This window comes from Saccoglossus kowalevskii, chromosome 7 (assembly GCF_978046115.1).
Source record: "Saccoglossus kowalevskii chromosome 7, keSacKowa6.1, whole genome shotgun sequence".
In the NCBI taxonomy this organism is placed as follows: domain Eukaryota; kingdom Metazoa; phylum Hemichordata; class Enteropneusta; family Harrimaniidae; genus Saccoglossus; species Saccoglossus kowalevskii.
Window position 1 is genome coordinate 27,151,613 of NC_140647.1, and position 21,023 is coordinate 27,172,635.

Here is a 21,023-nt window from a genome sequence, read left to right on the forward strand (position 1 = left end):
ACACGTTGAAATACTATATAGGAATAAACACCGGTTTGCAGTTTCAACAGCAGCTGCGTTGCTGTGCTGTGTTTATTTGTGGCAAATCACAAGGAAGTTTATTATCTGGACAAAGAAATTATTTCAACGCCACAGCAGTTATAAATACGCCTGTCAATATTTAAGTTTTTGTGTTTACGTGTTTATTTCTTCGAATCAATCGTCTTCGTGAAAAAAATCACATTAACATTATGCTTATTAGGGTCATGTGAAGCAAACACTGGACCAAATATGGTGACATTTATGTGACACCTAAAATACTGATAATTAAGATGTGTAGGCGAACAGATGACGTCACGGCGATGGAATCGAAATGCTTCTAACACATGTTGTGATAATTATACAGTACTTGAAGCATAATAGTCTAATTTTAGGCTATTACAAAACGGTCATAAGTGTCTGAAAACAATTAAAGCGTAACCAACGCCCCGTAGTATGTCTGAAGTGGTTTCAAAATGAGTCTCCCCACGATGGTATGTAAACCAAGCCCCAAAAAATGTTAAACCTACGCAATTAAAAAAAAATAACGCCTAAAACTAAACCATACCATAACCCAAACCACTACTATTTATATTAAGTAATTAATTAATTAATTAATTAATCATGACCGTTTAATTATGACCGTTTTGTAATTAATTAATTAATTAATTAATTAATTAATTAATTAATTAATTAATTTATTTATTTATTTATTTATTTATTTATTTATTTATTAATTAATTAATTAATTAATTAATTAATTAATTAATTTATTTATTTATTTATTTATTTATTTATTTATTTATTTATTTATTTATTTATTTGTTTGTTTGTTTGTTTATTTGTTTATTAGTTTGATTGGTTGGTTATTTATTTGTTTGTTTGTTTATTTATTTTATTCATTCTGGTTTCCGAACGATCTCAGAAAAATATAAAAGTTACATATTGTGAAAACGTGCCCATGTCAATCATCGTCATTATAAGTAGCGTTTGTTTGTTGTCTTTCCACACATCAGGTTTATTAGTTCTTTACAGGCGGCCTCATCTACAGTGTCGTATTATTGTAGGAGTACAAATGTTGAATCGGTTATTTGATTAAGCAATCAATCACTCGACGCAGTATAAACTGTTCTGAAATAAGTGAAACGGCTATTTTTCTTAAGCTTGAGAAAGATAAACAAAGTATGCGTGTGGTAAACATACCAATTGCCTTTTACGAACCGAATGCACACATTGTGACGAAGCCAGTAGTCTGTGTTCGCAGAAAACATCAGAGGGTCACAATCTTCTTTTGCCACAAGAGTAAGAGCATTGACCAAAATACCGACCGTGACGGCAACAACGTGCTCAAAAATAATCGCTGTCCTTTTCAGGGTTGGAACCTGTCCATACTAAACAGTTCAATGATCGCATAAGCCACGGGGGATAGCGAGTGCGTAAAGTCATCCACACTTAGATCCACTGATCTACCTTTGCTCAGTTTTTCCTCTCGCCCCTCTTTCTTGAGAGTTGGTGAAAATTATGAAAGCGGGTGGCAGACTTTCACGTATTCATTAGTTACGTGAATTGTTAGTAAATAACACTGTAACTTAACGCATCAATTGCGTCTGGGCGGTACGTAATTGTTACCGCATACAATGCAAAACGGTCTGTGGTGAACGTATGTAAAGAAGTCCTTGGAGGCGCTCCTTGTAATCTGCGTAGTATAGATGTGTAATTGGAACGTGAACAGCGAAACTGCCGCTATGTTTAGTTATGAAAACGTATTATATTACAATGTACGATACTTGTATAACAATGTAGACCATGATGGAATATAACTTGCAGACCGTTGTGTATTTCCCTTTATTCATCATTTGAGTAATATCACATCGTGTAATTACGAGTTTCATTTCGGTAATGTTACATGGTGTTACAACTGTCATCTGTAATGATTTCTTTGTTCGTTTTGACATATTATATTATGTAATGACTTCAGCTGTTAGAGATATTACATAAGTATATCCAAATTGTAATAACTATTTTTGCCCGGAGAACTTACCATTATCTTTATTGAATTTGTTTTCCTGTCTGTCTGTCTTTATTTATTCTTGATTATATTGATGTTTATTTTCAGCTTATCGAAAGAAGAAATCAACTATTATAAGTGTTGCGAATAAGCCCAAGAAATTCCCTCATGCAATAAACAAAACAAAAACTCAACTTCATTTTTTTTCTGTGATGCTGGACGCCGTATTCAATGTATGACATATTGGTTAACTCAAGAAGATACGTATGTCCTCTCAAGTATTCCGTCAATTGTGTGGACTTAACACACCCTCATCCAAGTTATAAGTAGTATCTTCTGCGACTAAAAACATCTCGCTGAAAAAAATATACCTCCGCCATTTATATGGAATTTGTTCTTTTAAAAAAAAAAACTTGTAGCTCCAGTGGCTGTAATTAAAACAGGTGATTGTAATACAGATTGTGTTTTATGATGTTGTCCACGCAAAATACGGGCCAAACATTGTCGGAAAAAAGTTATTTATTTATTATTTGTTTCTGTAATGATAAAAACTTTTTGTAAATAGTGCAAAGAAGTTCTTTTATCATTCTTGTTCTCCCGACAAATATTATTTCGTATTAGAAATATTTCGTATTAGATTAAAATAAACAAAAAAATGGTGCCATGTCACAAAATAAATGATTTATGACACTTCTGACACAAAATCTTATTTACAAGATTTTCGCCCTAGCAAAATTGACAAAATTGAGCATTAAATTTACAGAAACTCCTGGATTCACTATTTCACCAAATCTGTACCTACAGGCATCGAGGCATTATTACGCAGTGTAGCATAAATCTTTATATGGCATCCAATAGTGCGTAATTCATTGATCGATGTCAATGTAAAAGTCATTGTAGTTCAGTGAGCGAGTTCACCATGACCCTATGTTGTAATAAACTAAGCGTTTGTGATATAAACACTATTGTATTAATGATGGCGCTTGTTGTTGTTGTTGTTGCTGCTGTTGTCGCCACGTTTATGTTCCTTGTGAACACTTGTGGCTCAAATCTGACGTTCACTACAGTGTGTGTGGCAAATAAAGATTTTTTTCTTTCACTCGTTCTGTTTTTCCTTCTTTCTTCGCTTTTCACACTTTTCGTCGACGTATTCCTCCATTCCTATTTAGAATTTTAGTTAAAAACAGGGGTTTGCAGGTACGCATGACTCCATAGCCGGTGATAGGTTTGTCACGTCGTTTGTATTTGCATTACCGAATTTACGAAGATTACGGATCGGTTCATAGGAGATGGAATCCTGGTTAAAGATGCAAATGATAAGCGAATATCGATTCGGATGCAGGTCAGTCACCGTACAAAACTACATACACTACATCATTGTGTTCAAAACGTATTTGTCGCAGTTGAAAAGTAAAACATTCGTTTTAAGCGGAGTCAAGTTTCAGGCGCAATATTTGCGTTTTGTATTTACCACGCTCTGATTTCAATGTATGCAGCATTCAAAGGGATACTAGAAAAAACCGGTCCGTGGTGACTCAAACTGTTTTTTAACTTCAGAGAAAAAAATGAACATACCATTTTACTTAGAAGGTGATGCAAATTGGGGGAAGGGTTGCACCATTATCACGAAAAGTATTAGAAGTGACAGGAGAATCACGCTCAATTAATACATCCATACTTAATAAATAGAATATGTTTAATATTATTTGTTACTATTTACCCACAAATCCCCGTGTCGCTAAAGTATTCTCTCGCAGCATACGGGACAGTAGATAATTGAATGTTCACTCGACAAGACCGCGAAGAATATGCGCATGTTTGCCAATAACATTATCGATTTATTGATCAGTTAACTTATTTGCGAAACAATGATGTGTGACGTTTTACGGCATTCGGGGTGTTACCAGTGATATGGCATCGCATCAAGGTGACAACCTTGAATAAAAGGTTTCATTTTAAAAAACACCGACACGTATCGAATTTCATAACTCTTTATAGAGTTTTAGTTCCATGGTGATTTTTTTTATTTAAATATATAATCATAAAAAATTTCTCTAACTAGCTATATTATTTTTTTCTTTTTCCTTCCATCATTCATTTTCCCACATTCTGGGAGGTGTGTCAATGCAATTATTAATAGATTTCGTAATTGACTATTCGATTGATTGAACAAACTCAACAAACTACAAGATCCAACGAACAGAAACATTTGTAAAAATGTTCCAAATATATTATATTTACTTGCGCCTGTACTATAACAACCCTTAGAAACATAATATACTTATTTCTAAAGTTAATCCGGCGCTGTTTACTGGAAAATTTGCTTATCAGTACACGTAGCCGCGTTTTTAGTTAGTGTCCATGATGACATGGCCAATGACAGATTAATCGTGGATCGTTTAAATAGAAAATCATTGGCAATTCGTGTGCTACTGTATTTCAGCTTCACTTTGACCACAGTCTCTCTGTGCCTCGGCCTAGTAACTTTAACCATGCACCACTATCGAGAACACTGACACGTAATAACACCTTAGTCGATGTCCAATTTATAAACCCATTAGACATAAATGTGTGATAGCAATGAATGGAATCGATACATTGTTTGATCAAAGACAATAGAAAGGCATATATTGTCTTAAGTTTGTTGACACCATTGAACTGCAGCTCAGCACTAGCACGCGTTGTCGGCGGCTAGTCGTTATCTCTTTGATGACAAATCAAAGTTATACTGCATGCCGGTGGTATTTGGATATATGGCTTGATTTATAATCCTTTTATAGTTAACGTTATCGATGATTATATGGTGGATAAGTCAAATGTGTTCTAACCAAATACATAATGAGTCAAAAAATCACAGAATATTCCTATAATCTGCGACATCTCCGCTAAGATTTGGCACGCAGCCCTGGCAAGAAGGGAAGTACATGTAATAACATATTGTTGAAGTGAAAGTTAAACAACCAATGTTTTTAGAACTTTGTATAACTGTTTTTTTTCATGCTACCTATGCACCAGCACGTTTCAAACAAATGCAAAATAATTTATATATTTAACGCATGTTAGTACTGAAAAGGGAATGTTTTCTTGTTTTCGAGCTAGTGAAAGTTCGTCTTCAACTGATGCATGTCGGGATATAGACACCTTCGGTTTGATTGGATAAATTAAAAAATGACGTCATTCAGTTTCACGACACCCCACAATTAGGGGCAATTCACACATAATAAAAATTAATCGTGAGAAAATGTTTGATGGACACCATACATTCGTGGTCAATAGTAATTTGGGCTGAAATTCTAATATTATTAACTTTTTCTATCAATAATTTATTCGGCGGCTTCGGGGGCCTTGAAACCGTACCATCGACTACTTAGTTCACATGTTGCACAGACTTTAGTTTCGGTAAAGTCATTGATACGTTGAGACCACAGTTGACACGGTTGCAGTTGTTGCTACCTCGATATCCACGCGATTTAGAAACTTTAATGATTGTAGTATACGTATAGGAGACGTTAAGACCAAGCCAAGAAAACGGCTGGATTTCCACATAATTTTGAAGACATATTCGCGGCAAAGCCGTTAACTGTGTTGTTTGAGTTCTATTTCAAACAGTCGACTCCGGATTGCAGTTGTCGATAATATTCATCTGTGCTGTGTTTATATTTGGGATTTAATACATTTCTCGCGGTTGTCGAAAGAAGACAGCCTTGATGCCCTTATCAGAGAAAAAGATGAACTCCCCGACAGGGTTGCTGTTGGATGGAGTTGAAAGGCGGAAGATCAAGTCTGGCAATTTTCATGAGCTGTACACAGTTGGTTGTGAACTCGGCAGGTAAGATAGTCTTCCTCGTTTCACCTTTTAACGATCTCGTTTATACCAATTTCAAAACTGGACACCTCAATGGTATGGTGTAATGTGGCGGCTCACTCAAAGCCACTTTGCCCTTGTAGTATTCGCATAGTTTGGCCGGGAAACACTGGTGACATGCGACGTAAAATGAGTATTGAGTTTGTTGTCAAAACTTTGTGTTGGAATGTGCGTGTGTGTCGATCTGATCCACTGCCATGACTCAGGGTTTCGTTTCTAATTCTCGACATTTCTGCTTTAGTTATTTCACAACGAACAGTTGACTAGGACACTCACTTGTTAACATCCCGGACTTACGAAATTTCAACCAAGAAAATAACGCACGCATTTTAGAGCCACTTTGTTTTCTGTGAGAAGCCATACCCGCGGAGTGCTAAACAAAACTTCTTCTTTTGTGTAAGACCGTGTGTTGGGTGACGATACACAAAAACACCGTTGGTTGGTTTCAAAGGTATCCTCACTCCACCACTGTTTTCACGAACTCGTGTTACGGAGTTCCCAGCTTATTTGATTTCACAATTCAATATCAAATTCCAAATCTTTTGTTTTGCTGCAATATTTTTCCACGGTTCTCAGTACTGATTACCCTCTGACTGCCACTATGAAATTCCCTTTCCCACAACCTTTTGCGTACCGTACTTCAACTTTAAGTATTCTCCCTATCTGTGTTTGGTTACCCCAACCAGATCAAACCAAACACATTTGTATTACAACTTTGTCGAGACAGTTATCTCAAAGTCTCAAAAACGAAGGTACACGCAATAACAAAACACAGAGGCTCTTTTTTTTATCTTATAAAACAGTTATAAAACCCATATTGAATGAACTACAACATTTACTTCCTTCTATTTGAAGACATTATAAGAAAATTACACGATTTTGGTTTGCATAGATGTACTTCCCTTGTATTGTTTAATTCCATTGTATACCTAATTATTCCTGTTTTTTCTCTTTAAATAACCCATCCCTTTCCGTCAGTCTGATTGTTTACCCCGTAAATCGCAAGAATGGGAAGGTATCGTTCCGTGGCGAAACCAGGTGACATCATCTCGCTGCTTTTCCTGCTTCTAAGAATCCTTGCTGTGCGGGGCAAGGTTGGCGTTCTGTGGGACAAACATTGAACCATGGTTACCACTTTTTAGTATACCAGAGTTTTAGGGAACCAAATTATGAAAACATAGTTTTTCAAAAGAAACTGCTCAGGGGGTCTACTGCTCCTAGTAAAACTGTGAATAGCGAAAAGCTTGTGCTATAGTAGGAACCATAATTATGTTGTATTGTAAGTTGTGGACAGCGGCCGCTATCAAATTGCATAGGTACAATGGTGGGGGTGGATAGTGCAGCTACGTTGTTGCTGGCACTTTATGATTTCCAGTCCTGGCACTTGAGGTACTTTCTGTTGCCTAACAAAAAATGTAGCCCTTTCAAGTATATTCAGTAAAACATTTTCTTCTCTCTTTTTTTTGGTGAAAAATGATGCACAGAATTGTCTTTCCTGAAAAAAAGCAACCATTTCTTTAAAAATGGCCCCCATATTTTTTTAACTGACACTGAATACGAAGAAATTAACTGCTAGTTTAGGATATGCTAGCTTAGAAACTAAGTAACAGCATTTTGGTCTGATTTTGTGGCTAAATAATAAAATTTGTTTTGTTTTTAAAAACTAAAAGTTCATTACTTTCAACACACCTCCTTATTTTTTGAGTATTTCAGATGATTCTAACAGGAACCCAGATTTACTTTGTCTTGTTAAAAACTAAACAACCTATGTGGCTGTCAGAAAGAAGTGGTCAAAAAAAAATTATTTTGAACTCTACCACTATTTAGCTCAAGAAAAGACTAATCCTTATTAGTTATTGTTTTATAGATTAATTCATTCCTTTATTTTTATGGCTTGCCACCTATGCCCTCGTTCTGTTTCACATTTCCTTCTACTCCGATAATGTGAATGACAACAGGTTCACAGTGAGCAATTTTGTTTTATTTGTCTAGCTCACAGAGTACAATATATCTAAATCCTACGTAATCTTTGAAATTCTATAAAATCTTCAATTACTGGTGTATATAAATGTCCCAGGAATTCAGAATATTTTATCCAATTACCAGCTGACTTCAGTTTAATTGGTAATGTTAAAACACAACCAAAATATGAGAAGTATGCCTATATTTGTCCTTGTTGTACTTTGTAACTGATACTTGCCCTTATAGTTGTATTCATGTGTTTTTCATAATAGACTAATATAAGGAATAATTAAATGCTAAATTGCCAAGTGCCTGTCGGGTATCGGAGGGCTAATACAGCTGTATTTAATAGTGATTCATAAAATTTGATATTATAATAATAAATGGCCAGCATTTGTGTCACCTATTCAGACAGAGCTTAAAATTGGAATTTGTTCTTTCCATCATAGTGCCTATTTGTGTTATATAGAAAGTAATTACATGGTTAGTTAAGGCCAAGCTGATGAAAGAAGAGGACAAGTCCCACGGGTACACTTTGCCTCATAAGTTGCTAGTATACCAATCTGTCATGGCTATTTAACCTATTTTTTTTTTTTGGGACAGTGAACAATTGAAATATAATACTATAATTATACCATGTTTTCTTTTTATTATTTTATCTACAGGGGCAAATACTCAGTTGTCAAGAAATGCACAGAAAATTTTACAGGAAAAGAATTTGCAGCGAAATTTCTTAAATTGAGGAAGAGAGGGAAGGACTGTCGGAATGAAATCTTACATGAAATTGCCATCTTAGAAATCTCAAAAAACAATCCTCGTCTTATATCGCTACATGAAGTTTATGAAACAAGACACGAACTGATTTTAGTTCTGGAATTGTAAGTATCTGTTTTATCGCATTTATAAACATTGAATGTTTCCTACATACGTGTTCCGCTAAGACTACATTTCCTTCGTACGTGCGCCTCTATCCTTCATGACTTTGTTTCCCACGTACGTGCACCTCTACCCTTCGTGACGTTGTTTCTCACAGTCTTGGGCCTCTATCCTTCGTGATTGTGTACTTTGTTCAATTTCCATCTTTATCAGCTTTGATTTCTTTTTAATCTGGTCAACCTGACCTGATGACTTTTTTTCTATTGGCCTTTTCTTCATTAAAATGGCTTTCAGTACAACTAGAGAATAGACCTCCCCCCCTAACTAGGGCTTTGTTCTTTATGTTTTTATGTCTACCCACAATACTACTAAAGCACTTCTGCTGTCCCTGGGTAAATCCATGGATAATATAATAGTTCTAACAAATGTCTTGTTGTTCATATATCGGGCTACGTGCACATTATTTATCCTGTTCTTTGAATAATGAAATTGCTTGATTAGATGTGTGTGAATTTGCATAAATGTTACGTGCACCCATAGTTATCTTGCTTGACTGGCAAAAAGACAAAATAAAACTTTAACCTCCAAGGCAACTGTCAAAGATTTTTTTTTCTACAGTGAGCACACAATAGATGGATTGGGTTGTTTACCGTATTACAGTAATATTCACCCCAGCAACTACAAGAAACTACTCTGTAATAGACCAACTATGTGGTTGCTTTGTTTACTACTGACTGCATAGTAATTAACATTGTAATTCCATTGGCTAATGCTTCTTAGCGTCTCCATGATGAAACACTGCTGCTATGTAGTTGAACCATGGTGCGCGGCAAGAACTCCTTGCTTAAAGTAAAAATGAAGTTTAAAAGAAATATGAACAATACCGTTGTGTGTGTGTATATGTGTGTGTGTGTGGGACTACAAATAAGTCACTGCTTAGGTATTGTTTGTCATTTCTAAAACCACTGCTGTGAAAGGGCACCTTGTGCGTCAAAGTGTTTGCATGTAAATGGCCTGTCCTCATTCCATCTTTTAATCTGACTGTATTTAAGCTCAAAAACAGAATAGTCTCTTGAACTTACCAAGTAAACAACTCTTAAAACACATTTTCTGTTCTGCATTGGAAGATAAGAAAAAACTTCATCCTGTTGCTAATATAAATAGAACTATGAAATTCAATAAGTCTAAGTAACTATGCTGTCACAAGATAAGGGTCTGTCTTACCAATTGACATTTAAAAGGGTAAATACAAGTTTGGAACATGACATTTTAACAAGATTGTACAGTAGCTCTGTGGGTAAAGGCATTGTGTTCAGTATGAATTCCTGAGAGATGAGGTAATGCAAGCCTTGTTACTACCGAGTCTTTGTTAGAATTCGTAGTCCTAGTGCACATACTTGTATCTATTGTAAGCTTTATTTTTTTCATATCGTTCATCTTTATTCTGTTCCTCAGTCTGACATAAATCATGTTGTATCTGGCTTTTGTTTTTGTTTAAACTGAACTCAACTTCCATTCTATCCATCCATCCATAATTTGTTTTGTTTAGATGAGTACTGCAGCAGTGTATGTTGGTTTTCAAGCTTTTAAAAACAAATCGTATTTGTTTTATATACCCTATGTATACATAAACATGTCTATCATCACTTTGAATAAAGTAATACACCCCATCAAAATGTTTGGTTGTCATGGTGATTATTTTCTGGTTTTTTTTTTTTTATCTGCAGAGCGGCCGGCGGTGAATTACATCGTCACTGTGTTTGTGAAAAAGAAGAAACAAGTTTTACAGAACGTGACGTAGTGCGGTTACTCAAACAAATCCTGGAAGCAGTGCAGTACCTTCATGAAAGAAATGTAGTACATCTAGATATCAAGGTGAGCACCCTCTAAGCCACTTAGCCACCCCCACATTACAAAATGGATGAGTCTCAATCTGGTCTGCAACTGGGGAGTCAACTGTTAAGTGTCATGCAGTGGGGTTTGTGTCTCCAACTGTTTTGTCGACAGTCAAACTAAAATTGGCATATTCGTTAGATAGTGTGGAGACCAGCAAGATATTTGCGTCTTTGCAAAACCAAATTTGGTACATTGGGCATGGTTGAACGCAGTACCTAACCCCATTCCATCATAGAATTTATTCAAATGTAGGTTTATTACTATTGATTTGTAGATGTCAATATAAAAATTATTGAGATGAATAGCTTCTTGAGTTGTGTAACAACCTGTGGGGTCGAGGCCGCTGCCTACATGGTCCAGACATGGCCTGCAGCAAACTAGCCAAACACTAAAATTGACTTTCTTTTCACTGACGAATTGTCTGTTGATGCGTATAACGGATTAAAAATAGTGTTAAGAAATATAATACCTGCTGCTAATTAAGCCTTTGACCTATCTCTCATCCATTGCAATCCATTCACGTCATGTTGTCACAGTTCACACAAATTGTTCACATTTTAATTTTTACATAGAGATCAAAATAGAAATTGCAGAAACAAAATCTGATGTAGTCTCGTATTTCATTCATTTATTTTCATCATATCATAATGAATTTGATATGCAGAATGCAGGTGCATGGTAAAAATGTCGTTAGTGTGTTAGCAGTGAGCTTAAGTAATTAATTTATTGCTCCCTGTGGCCATGTCCATACCCAGGCAACTTCTTCGCTTAGTGTGTGCGCGACAAATTTATTTGTGGCAATACCTTGCCAGGTTTTTTTGTACAAAAGAATTTCTCTTACACAGAAATATTTGTAGTGATATATTGTTTGTAATGTCACACCTGATCGTAGGAATGTCCAGGCCATTTAATGCCTATGCTTCCCTGCAATTCAGATATTCACGACCAACAGTTGGTCTGTGCTCCATCACAATCCTTTGGGTCTTGATGGACAGCAGTGGTCTCCAGGCTTTTCATTAGTATCTGTACAATGTTCAGTGTGCGTTTGTTTGACTACTTTAAAAAAAACAACAACAACAAAAACCACTACACTAAGTCATATTTTCCCCATACAGTAAGAATATGTCTACCTTCTCAAAATATCACTGTAAAAACTCTGATCTGATCAGTCTGATTAATGCTGCCAAACACCCCAGTGACAACTTCAATACAGATTTAAAGTTGATAGCATTGAATTGTCACTTGCTGCCCTAACCCACTTCTATTCTGCAAGTTTGCTGCAAACATAGCTGTACCTAGGGAAAGATGCATTTATCATTTGTGCCGGTTGTGTTGTGTATGTTTACTGATAACATAGACAATACGCCTACAACAACCTTTGTACCTTTTGAGTTGACGTGTGCCGTGGTTTCATAGTGATAGTCAAGAACTCAATGATGTGGTATACGTGTCATCATCAATATGTGGTCAAGTAATTAGAAGAAAAATTTTTTCAATGAATTACATTTTTATAAGTGTGAGTGAAAAAAGTCTGTTACATTTCAATCTTGAGTTATTTCTAAATTCTGATGTGCGCATTTCTTGTTTCGAGAACTCTTGGGAGACGAACAGAATATTGAATAGGATATTTTTGACGTTAATACGGAAGCTGCTGATATTTAATACATAGGGCTGTCATCCAGCAGATGATGCCAGCTACCACATCATGCAGAATAAAGAAGTGATTGAACAGTTCATTTGTTGCGTTCAGGTCATCACATGACATAATGCAGTTGCATCCCTCCCTATGACGTCTGACAAGAAACTATCGTGTGTCTGCGCAGTGGGCAAGCTTCCGGAAACTTGTAGTGATCTATTTTGGGGATATTATTTTGAAGGAATTTTTTAATTTACAACAATTGATTTGACAGAGAAAAAAATGGTGAAATGGATTTCAAAGAATCTGACTTTGTTTTTCTCCTCTACTTTGGCTAGCTCAGGTGGGATCAGTTTGACTAACTCAGTTAAGTGAAGGAGTCAGATGAAACAGAAAGATGATGTAATTGTGTCTGAGAATTTCAGCTTTTATTTTTCTCTTCTCTCCACAATCTTTGCCCACAAATTATGCGCAGTTTCCAGGCAATCTTTTATAGAGGTATTTATTGTATTTGGCGTCTGTTCAGAATTTTCCCCAGTCAGAGGTTAAATATTGCGATTCAAGCAGGTAATGTCACAGGAATGTTTATCATGCACAAGTATTGATTTTGGTTATCTTTATGAATAATAATAGGCTCTTATTTTAAATAGACTGTTTCATATTGTAATTGATTTCTCTGCTACATTTTATGTGAGCCTTTACATTTCTGTGCACACAAGTTGTTTTGAGTAAAAATGCTAATTTATTATGGAATTTATTTTCAATATTTTTGCTTGCGAAAGTAAAGTCAGAAAATAAAATCAACTTGAAAAATACTTTTTGCTAGTTTACCTGGACTTTATTACAAATGAGTGAAATTTCAAAGTTGTGCCCCTTCAACTGTCAAACTGATGTGTGCGATGACTAGCAACCTGAATATTTATCTCAGAGTCGCATAGATCTCATGCTAAATTCGTAATTGCAGAGTAATGAAAAAACTATTTACCATTAAAATGACTTGCCAATTACCATACATACCTACCATAACCAAAATATTACATTCTGCGGGATACTCTGCATGTCTTTGAAGGTTTATCTATAGAAATTCCTCGTCTTTCATTTCGTGTACATTTTTCCTCCACTTCTAAATATGTCCATTTAGTGAGTTAGTAAACTATGTCAAAATGTCAATTCGTTTACAGTTATTATTCATTGCACTGAGTGAGTAAGGAATTAGAGGTGATGACAAGGTGCCATCCCAGTTTATATCTGCCAATAGTTTGTCACTTAGCCAGTCAGTCAGCACCATGCTGTGAGACCTTGCTGCCAGACCTCAATCTGCCAATCACTTTAGAAATACGCCTGAAAGGAGCTAGTGTGCATTTCGTCTTTGCAAGTTTAGGCTTGTAATGGGAATTGCTGTTAACGTACAAGGAGTTTGTGTTACAGAAGTCCTGCTTCTTGCAGCACTCTGGGGGGAAGAAATGAAAGTAGGGAATGACAGAAAAACATAGCTATAGTTTTGTAGTTGGTGGACTGGATGCGGATTAGCTAGCACTTTAAACATTAGTTCAGTAGTGTTCTCATGAAGTAGTTGAAACTGGTTATTTGTGTCGTGAGTCACGCTGCCAAAGTGGACAAATATTGTCCATATAATAGGCGTAATCAAATTTCAACTTGACCAAACACTATATGACTTTGCAAATATCAAGGGAAACAACGTTGTCAAAGACATTGCTTTGTGGCCTTTATGCAGTTGTGCTGGCATGCGTTGCATTTGCTGGATTATATCTCTCACATAATGCTTATAATGTAGACATTTTGCTGTGGTCAGCTGCAAGCTTTTTTTTTTTACTCTTGTTCAAATTCCGCTTTTTTTTTCTTCACAAATATTTTGAGCCATTTCAACATTGCTTTCATAGTGGGAATATCTCAACCATGGAGCAAATGTAAATTTACTCAAGAGTTTCAATTCTCACATAGTTTTGGAGTTAAGGCAACAATGTTTTGTTAATGAAGCAGGAACAGGGACCCTGGATTGTGGGTATACACTTCCACTCTCCAGGTTCTTTTTTGAAATTGAAGCTGGGCTTAAAAAGATCACCTTTATCCTTCAAAAACCTTTATTTCAACTCCTACCCAGTAACTATGTGTTTGGTGCAGGCCAACTAAAATATGTTGTTACAGCACTATGTGAATAATTTGAACCAAAATGTCACAAATTTGAACCAAAATAATACTTCTGGATATATTTTGAGTTGTAATGTACGTAACATTGATTGTAATCTCTTTCAATATAGAGCCTGATAGATATATATAGGAGACATTTTATCTACAACTTAGAGGCAGGCAGTTGTGCTCGTTAATTATTTAATGAGTAATTTATTTAAATCTTGCCAAATATGCAGATATAGCCTTTGGGTCTAAAGGAAATCATTTTGTTCTTGTATGCTTGAGAGTTTTAGTTGAATTTCTGACTTTTACACAACTGCAATTAAATTCAAATTGTTTCTTCACTAAATATAGCGTATGCTCGTCTTTGGCGATAACTTTGAATGTTCAGGATATTGACACCGGTTTTATGATGGCATAAAATTATTCGACTTTGACGGAGACAGCGAGTGAACTCAGAGAGAACACCTACAAGTTTGAATTTACGAGTTTCATCGATTTAAGTTACAAAAATTATTAGGCCATTAAACGAAGAAAAAGCCAACTGTTTTGTTTTCACATATGTGCTGTTGAAGGTCCTTCGATCATGTTAAAAAAAAAATCACTTGTAAATTCTGAAAACTTACAGCGTGGAAAACCTCTCCAATCTGTGAACAGTATTGAGGAAGACATAAAATGGACAGTAAATAAAATGGATAATTGAAGATAGTAACAAATCTTTTTGCATGACAAAACTTGCATAATATGCAAATAAGCATAAAAGCATGCAATGCATGAAAACAAAGAAACCTGGGAGGTTTCTGAAGAATTTTGTTATGGACTTGTTTTCCTAACTCTCTTTTCCAAATTAGCTTTGTTAATGACTTTGTTTTGAAACTAGAAGTATTTGTTGCTGATAGTAAAACAAGATTGTTTTGGATGTTAATTTCTTGTTTACTATAAAAGATCTACAGGGTTGTTGCTAAGCAACTTACATAGACATTGGTGATGAAAGCTGCCACCTTCCTGTTTTCATATTTTGTGGTATTTTATTTAGATCTGTAGTTTTCATGTCTATTGAGCAATTTGAAGCTGTTTTTTTTGACTGGGTCAGAGTCACTTGACAGTATAGGTGAACTTATTTATGTTTTGTTCAACAGGAGCTAGCGTATTTTTAAATTCATAATGGTTTTCACAAATGTCCTCAATAATTCAAAAAAAGAACGAGGAAGTTGATCACACAAAATATGATAGGATCAGAGTCTGGGGGAAGGTTTTCAGTCTTATTTAAGGTTCCGAACAAACACATATCCTACTGTTAGGAATGTTCGTTTTTTTTTCTTTGGCTTGGGGGATGGCTACATATATAGTTTGTATTGGGGTGTTGAGTACGTGGTGTAAGTTGCCTGTCTGCTGGTCATTGCCCCGGAGATGTTTATTGTAACTAAGCATGGGATTTCTAAATGTTCTTATTGTGTTTCTGTTACATCATGGGACAAGGTTGATTTTTAGGCATCATTTAACAAATTCAATTGTATTTTGTTACCATTCTTGCCTTCACTGTGCTAATCTAAAGGACCTTGGCTAAAGTTGAACAAAGCTGGGATGCTGGGTCCTTCTTGTTCCAAACCAAACCCACATTTTATCAATATACAATGCTTTGAAGGTCGGAAATCTAAAAAAAAAAATGAATTCACACTTTCAGGATCTTTCTACTTATAGGAAGTGGATCTGAATACACAATGTATTTAAACAATTTGATCGGATGAGCAATTGTCACTCTAAATAAGCTTGCGTTACCGTATACTTCGTTATTGCAGAGAGCTTTAACAATTACAGTACGTGGCGGTGGCTAAAGGGGTGTACTAACAACGACATAGATTGATGTCCAGCTGTTAGACTGCTCCATGCAGGGTCACATATTATGAACTCAAAATAATCTGCTGTGTCAAGCATGGCTAAGTGAAAACTTGCATGGTCTATACATTGTTTGACTGCAAACTAGAACCACCTGGGCTGGTCACATGACTCTCAGGGTCAGTTGAAAGGTCTAGGTATGAGATGCTATGCTTTGATTTGTTAGTATATAACACTTCAATTAGCTCTATAGCTACCGTATATATCAACTTATTTTAGACAATAACCGCTTTGTTCTCATCTTACCACGAATAAATAACATACGTATAAATCAATTTGTCCTCCACTTAATAGTCTCTCGATAACCGGATAAATTTCCAGTTTTAGATTTACTCTCGGCTGTTTATAAAAAAAGTTATGTTCATATCCTTTAAACACGCACCGACCTAATGAAATTAAATGTGGAAGTTGCGGTTGTTTGTGGCGCAACTATTTCATAGTAATTTGAGTTTCCTCTGTGATACTATCTGGGCTTCTGTTCGTGAAACGGCACACTGCGATGACGACATGGTTTCGTTACACAATGCACTTTAATAGTTCTACACGCAAGACTGTATGCCAGGATCAACAAGTGTTTAGTTACATCCACTGTTGAAATTATTTATTTTAAACCACATTTCAGATTCAAGATAAGAAATTGGAGACAGTGAAATGAAACAAACAATAGGTCTAAAAGTAGATCATCATCATCATCACCATCATCAGTGTACTCCCATGTGCTAAGTTCAATTTCTGAATGTTTTACTACTTGTAGAATTTTTTTTTTTAAATGTATTGTTGCATCGTTTTTAACTTTTTAATCAGAGAGACAAGGGAGTATGAGTGTCTCCTCCCCTGCTGCTTCTTTCCTTTGGGCATTTATCGTTAGCAGGAGAAAAATGTGCTTCGTCATGTTCAGACTTTGAACAATTTATTTGGCTTGAGGTAACTAATAGTGGAGGTAGATCTGATATAATGTTTTAAATAAGAATAAATTCCACACATAGCTGATAACACCTAACCTATGTGAAGTAGATTATTGCATATTCCACTCCACGCAATTTATATCGTGTCCTGAATTCAAGGCACTCTGTACAACAGGTTTTTGACCTCTTTAATAGTTTTACTTTATCAGTATATTCGTGATTTTCTAAACGTTATGTAATGTTCTGTCACTCAGTAACAGCATAACATATGAAATGGAGACATTAGTACCTCTGCCTATTTGGGTAAAAATATCTCTTTACCACAACAACAAGTTTTAGAAATGAAGTTGCTGCAAGACTGTAAAATAACACCGATAAACATACCCGGGATTAGAAAGAGTTGCCATGGTATCATACGTACATCTCCCAAATCCTACTCTTGTTTGCTGACTGTGCTAAAGTTACTGGCGAGTAAATGTGTACAAAATGGTTTCGCCTACGATCAAGAGGATCGTGTCACCGAACACGACACTTACCAAATACTAAGTAGAAATTGAACTTCAGCTAGACTACAACAAAAGGTCTATATGTAAAAAAAAAAAAAATTGACAATTTAATTTCGAGCTTCGGTCAGTTTTGAAAGTAATTTTGTAGCTATTTTACTTGTTTGATATCATTTTATTGATTCATCATGTCCCCCATCTGTAAGTTTAATATACTGGTGAGTAATCACTCAGGCGCTACAACAAAGCTCCTATAGTTCTGGTTGTTATGCACCAAGCAACAAAAACAAACAATTTATTCACCCTAGGTTTGGCTGTTTTGGTATTTTCTACCTCCATTTGTTATAGAACACTATCAGTTTGGAGTCTTTCCTGTTTAAATTGAAATTAAGTCTTATTATGGGTTATTCAAGTTACTGCTTGACAAAGTGCTAAGAGTAAAGCAGGTGTTATCGTCTACTTTTACTTGACGTTTTCAAATCGCAATGACAAGCTTCTTTGTAACCTTCTGTACTCATTACAAGTATTGTAGTTCCAATCGTGTCCTCATTTTCTGTGATCTCATTTTAAGAATCAAATTAAAACTAAGATTGCTGAATAAACTTGAGCAATGATTCCGCCATGCCAACTATTCAAAACTGCTTCATAAAATGTTGTTAATACCACGGCAACTAAATCCTGGTTACTGGGGTGCATGTAACTTGCCAGGAGCTGATGATCAGGCTCGTGAATATATGATTTGAACAACACTGTCTTATTTTGCTCAGTTCCGCCACTACTTGCAGTGAAGTCAGCAACCCTGAGACCTGTCACTTAAAAATTGTGGTTTCATTTAAAGCAGAACTAATTGAATCTTGGCACAAACAGTGTTTTTGTAGCTTTGCTTGGCCAGTTTTCTGCTTGGATATATGCTCTGTGTTCTTTGCGTAGTCATATTTACTCATTTCTGGGGCTAAAAAAGAAAGGCTTGTCCTCTTTCAATCCCTGGTGAATTTCCAAACCACATCCTCTACTTCTTATTATGTGTATGCATGTTCTTTTCACCTTATTTATTCTAAACTTGTGTTTACTCAACGACGGTTGTGTACTAAGTGGTTGCTTGCAGAATGCCACTTCTGTATTGCTTGAAGGGATATTCGTCCTTGCGTGATGCAAAAGAGCATATCCTCAAAGGGATCAGAAATTTGAGAGTTTGGATTTGGCAAAGCAGGTGAAAGCCATTAACTGTAGTTTTTGTCTTCGTCATGGACAAAAAGTTTTTAATGACTGACTCCATATTTCATCTCAACAATGACATTGCTATCATCACTGATTGAAGCATTAGATTACCGACTTACTTTCAATTCATTCTCATTGACCGGATATTATATTAACCAAAGTGCCATGATGGTGGCTAAGATTTCCATCTCCGAATGTCAATTCTCAAAATTCATTTCCAGTTTGAAAAGATATACACATGATTACACAAGTCACATGACATATTAGCACATAACATAAATAACACATGAAGTGGATTCACTGGCTAAATCCTTCAGCTCAATGGTAAATCTACCAAAACAAAGTGATGATACCTATAGTTGCCATGGCGCCCGATGTAAGGTTACCATGTAATGCTCCTGGGATCTCATTCCATGTTGTATTGTGTTTTAACAAATGGCTTGTAGCTTTCAACAAAGTGCACTTTTCATTTGTGGAAAAAGGCACTGTTGACATGGTGCAGAATTATTTTCTTATTTCTGTCACGCATGCAAGCTTACACTAAAGCTACCCAGGGGGTCTCTGCCTCTTGTTTGATTTGTGTGGTCGGTCTTTTGATGTATAATAGAATGTGATGATGTAGCCATGCACTGACTGAAAATAATGACATGTTGCCCTGTTAGTGTTGATTTACACAAAGATGTCTACTACAGAGTTGCATCAATTAGGAATTTTTGTACATGAAATTAAATAATAAACCTACATATTTCAAGTCGATGGGGCATGACCTTATAATTCTGACCTTATTTGGACCTTACAAACAAGTAGCTTTAATGGTTCATCCGTTTTTAAATATGCCAGCTGTGTCAGATAAATTATGTGAATATTAAATTTTGTTTCTTTCTTTCTTGTAGCCTTCAAATATTCTGCTAACACATAGTCAACCAGCGTTTGGAGACGTGAAGCTTGTAGACTTTGGCCTTGCAAGGCTAGTAAATGCCAACGAAGAGATTCGGGAAATTTTAGGCACCCTTGATTATGTTGGTAAGTTGATAATGCAATTCCCAGTTTACTTTGATGCTTTTATATCACAATAAACATCCAATTTCTGTAAAGAGTATAAATTTATCCAAGCCCTGTTTGTGCTTGTAGATCATGTTTTTGCTTGGAATTCAATAAGTTCCCGATCAATTTTTAGCTTTACAATAGTTGTAATTAGATTGACGCTGAGCATGACTTATTGTGTTCTCTTTTAGCACCTGAAATACTAAGTTACGAACCGATCACCCTAGCCACTGATATGTGGAGTATTGGAGTACTCACCTATGTCATGTTGACGGGCATTTCACCATTTGCAGCCGACGACAAACAGGAAACGTTTCTTAACATCTCACAATGTAAAGCAGATTTCTCTAGCGATCTCTGGAAAGACATCTCGCCCCTCGCAGTTGACTTTATCAAGAGGCTACTTGTTGTACAACCGACGTGAGTATTTAAATGTTCTTATAAGTTATTGATAATTAGATTAATTATCTGTTTGTATTAATTAATTAATTAATTAATTAATTTATTAATTTATTTATTTATTTATTTATTTATTTATTTATTTATTTATTTATTTATTTATTTATTTATTTATTTATTTATTTATTTATTTACAGAAAAAGATATAAAATGAAAGACTGTTTGGAACATCCATGGATAAAGTCATCAAACGAAAACAACAATGCACAAGAACTGGGAACGAAATCACCGTGTGGAGTCAGAAGAACGCTATCAACAGGAAGCGACAAGGAGAATGGGGTGTCCGTTATTGATGGTGCTGAGCCGAAAAGGTTTAAAATGGAGGAAGTGCACAACGAAGAAGAATCATGCTGAGAAAAACTTTCCAAAATGTTTCAAACATTAATAAAGTATGTGGAATATTGACATGGTTTTCACGCCAGGAAAGTCTGAGAAACTTTGACGTGGTTTTCACGCTAGGAAAGTACGAGGAACTTTGACAAGGTTTTTTCATCAATTTAGAAACTCAAAAACCGAACGAACTGACAAAGATAGTTGGAATGTTTAAAAGCAACAGATTTTTCACTTGAAGTTAAAGGCCGCTTTT

The 21,023-nt window shown here is 35.6% G+C and overlaps 1 protein-coding gene across 1 annotated transcript; it reads left to right on the top strand.

The window, feature by feature from the left end:
• Positions 1–5,430: 5,430 nt before the first annotated feature.
• On the top strand, positions 5,431–20,807 carry LOC100367948 (serine/threonine-protein kinase 17A-like). Its single transcript, XM_002741396.4, has 6 exons — positions 5,431–5,855; positions 8,519–8,731; positions 10,457–10,604; positions 19,828–19,957; positions 20,170–20,398; positions 20,575–20,807. The coding sequence occupies exons 1-6, from the start codon at positions 5,734–5,736 to the stop codon at positions 20,789–20,791; spliced, it is 1,059 nt and encodes a 352-aa protein (XP_002741442.1). The 5' UTR covers positions 5,431–5,733; the 3' UTR covers positions 20,792–20,807.
• The last annotated feature ends 216 nt before the right edge of the window (positions 20,808–21,023 follow it).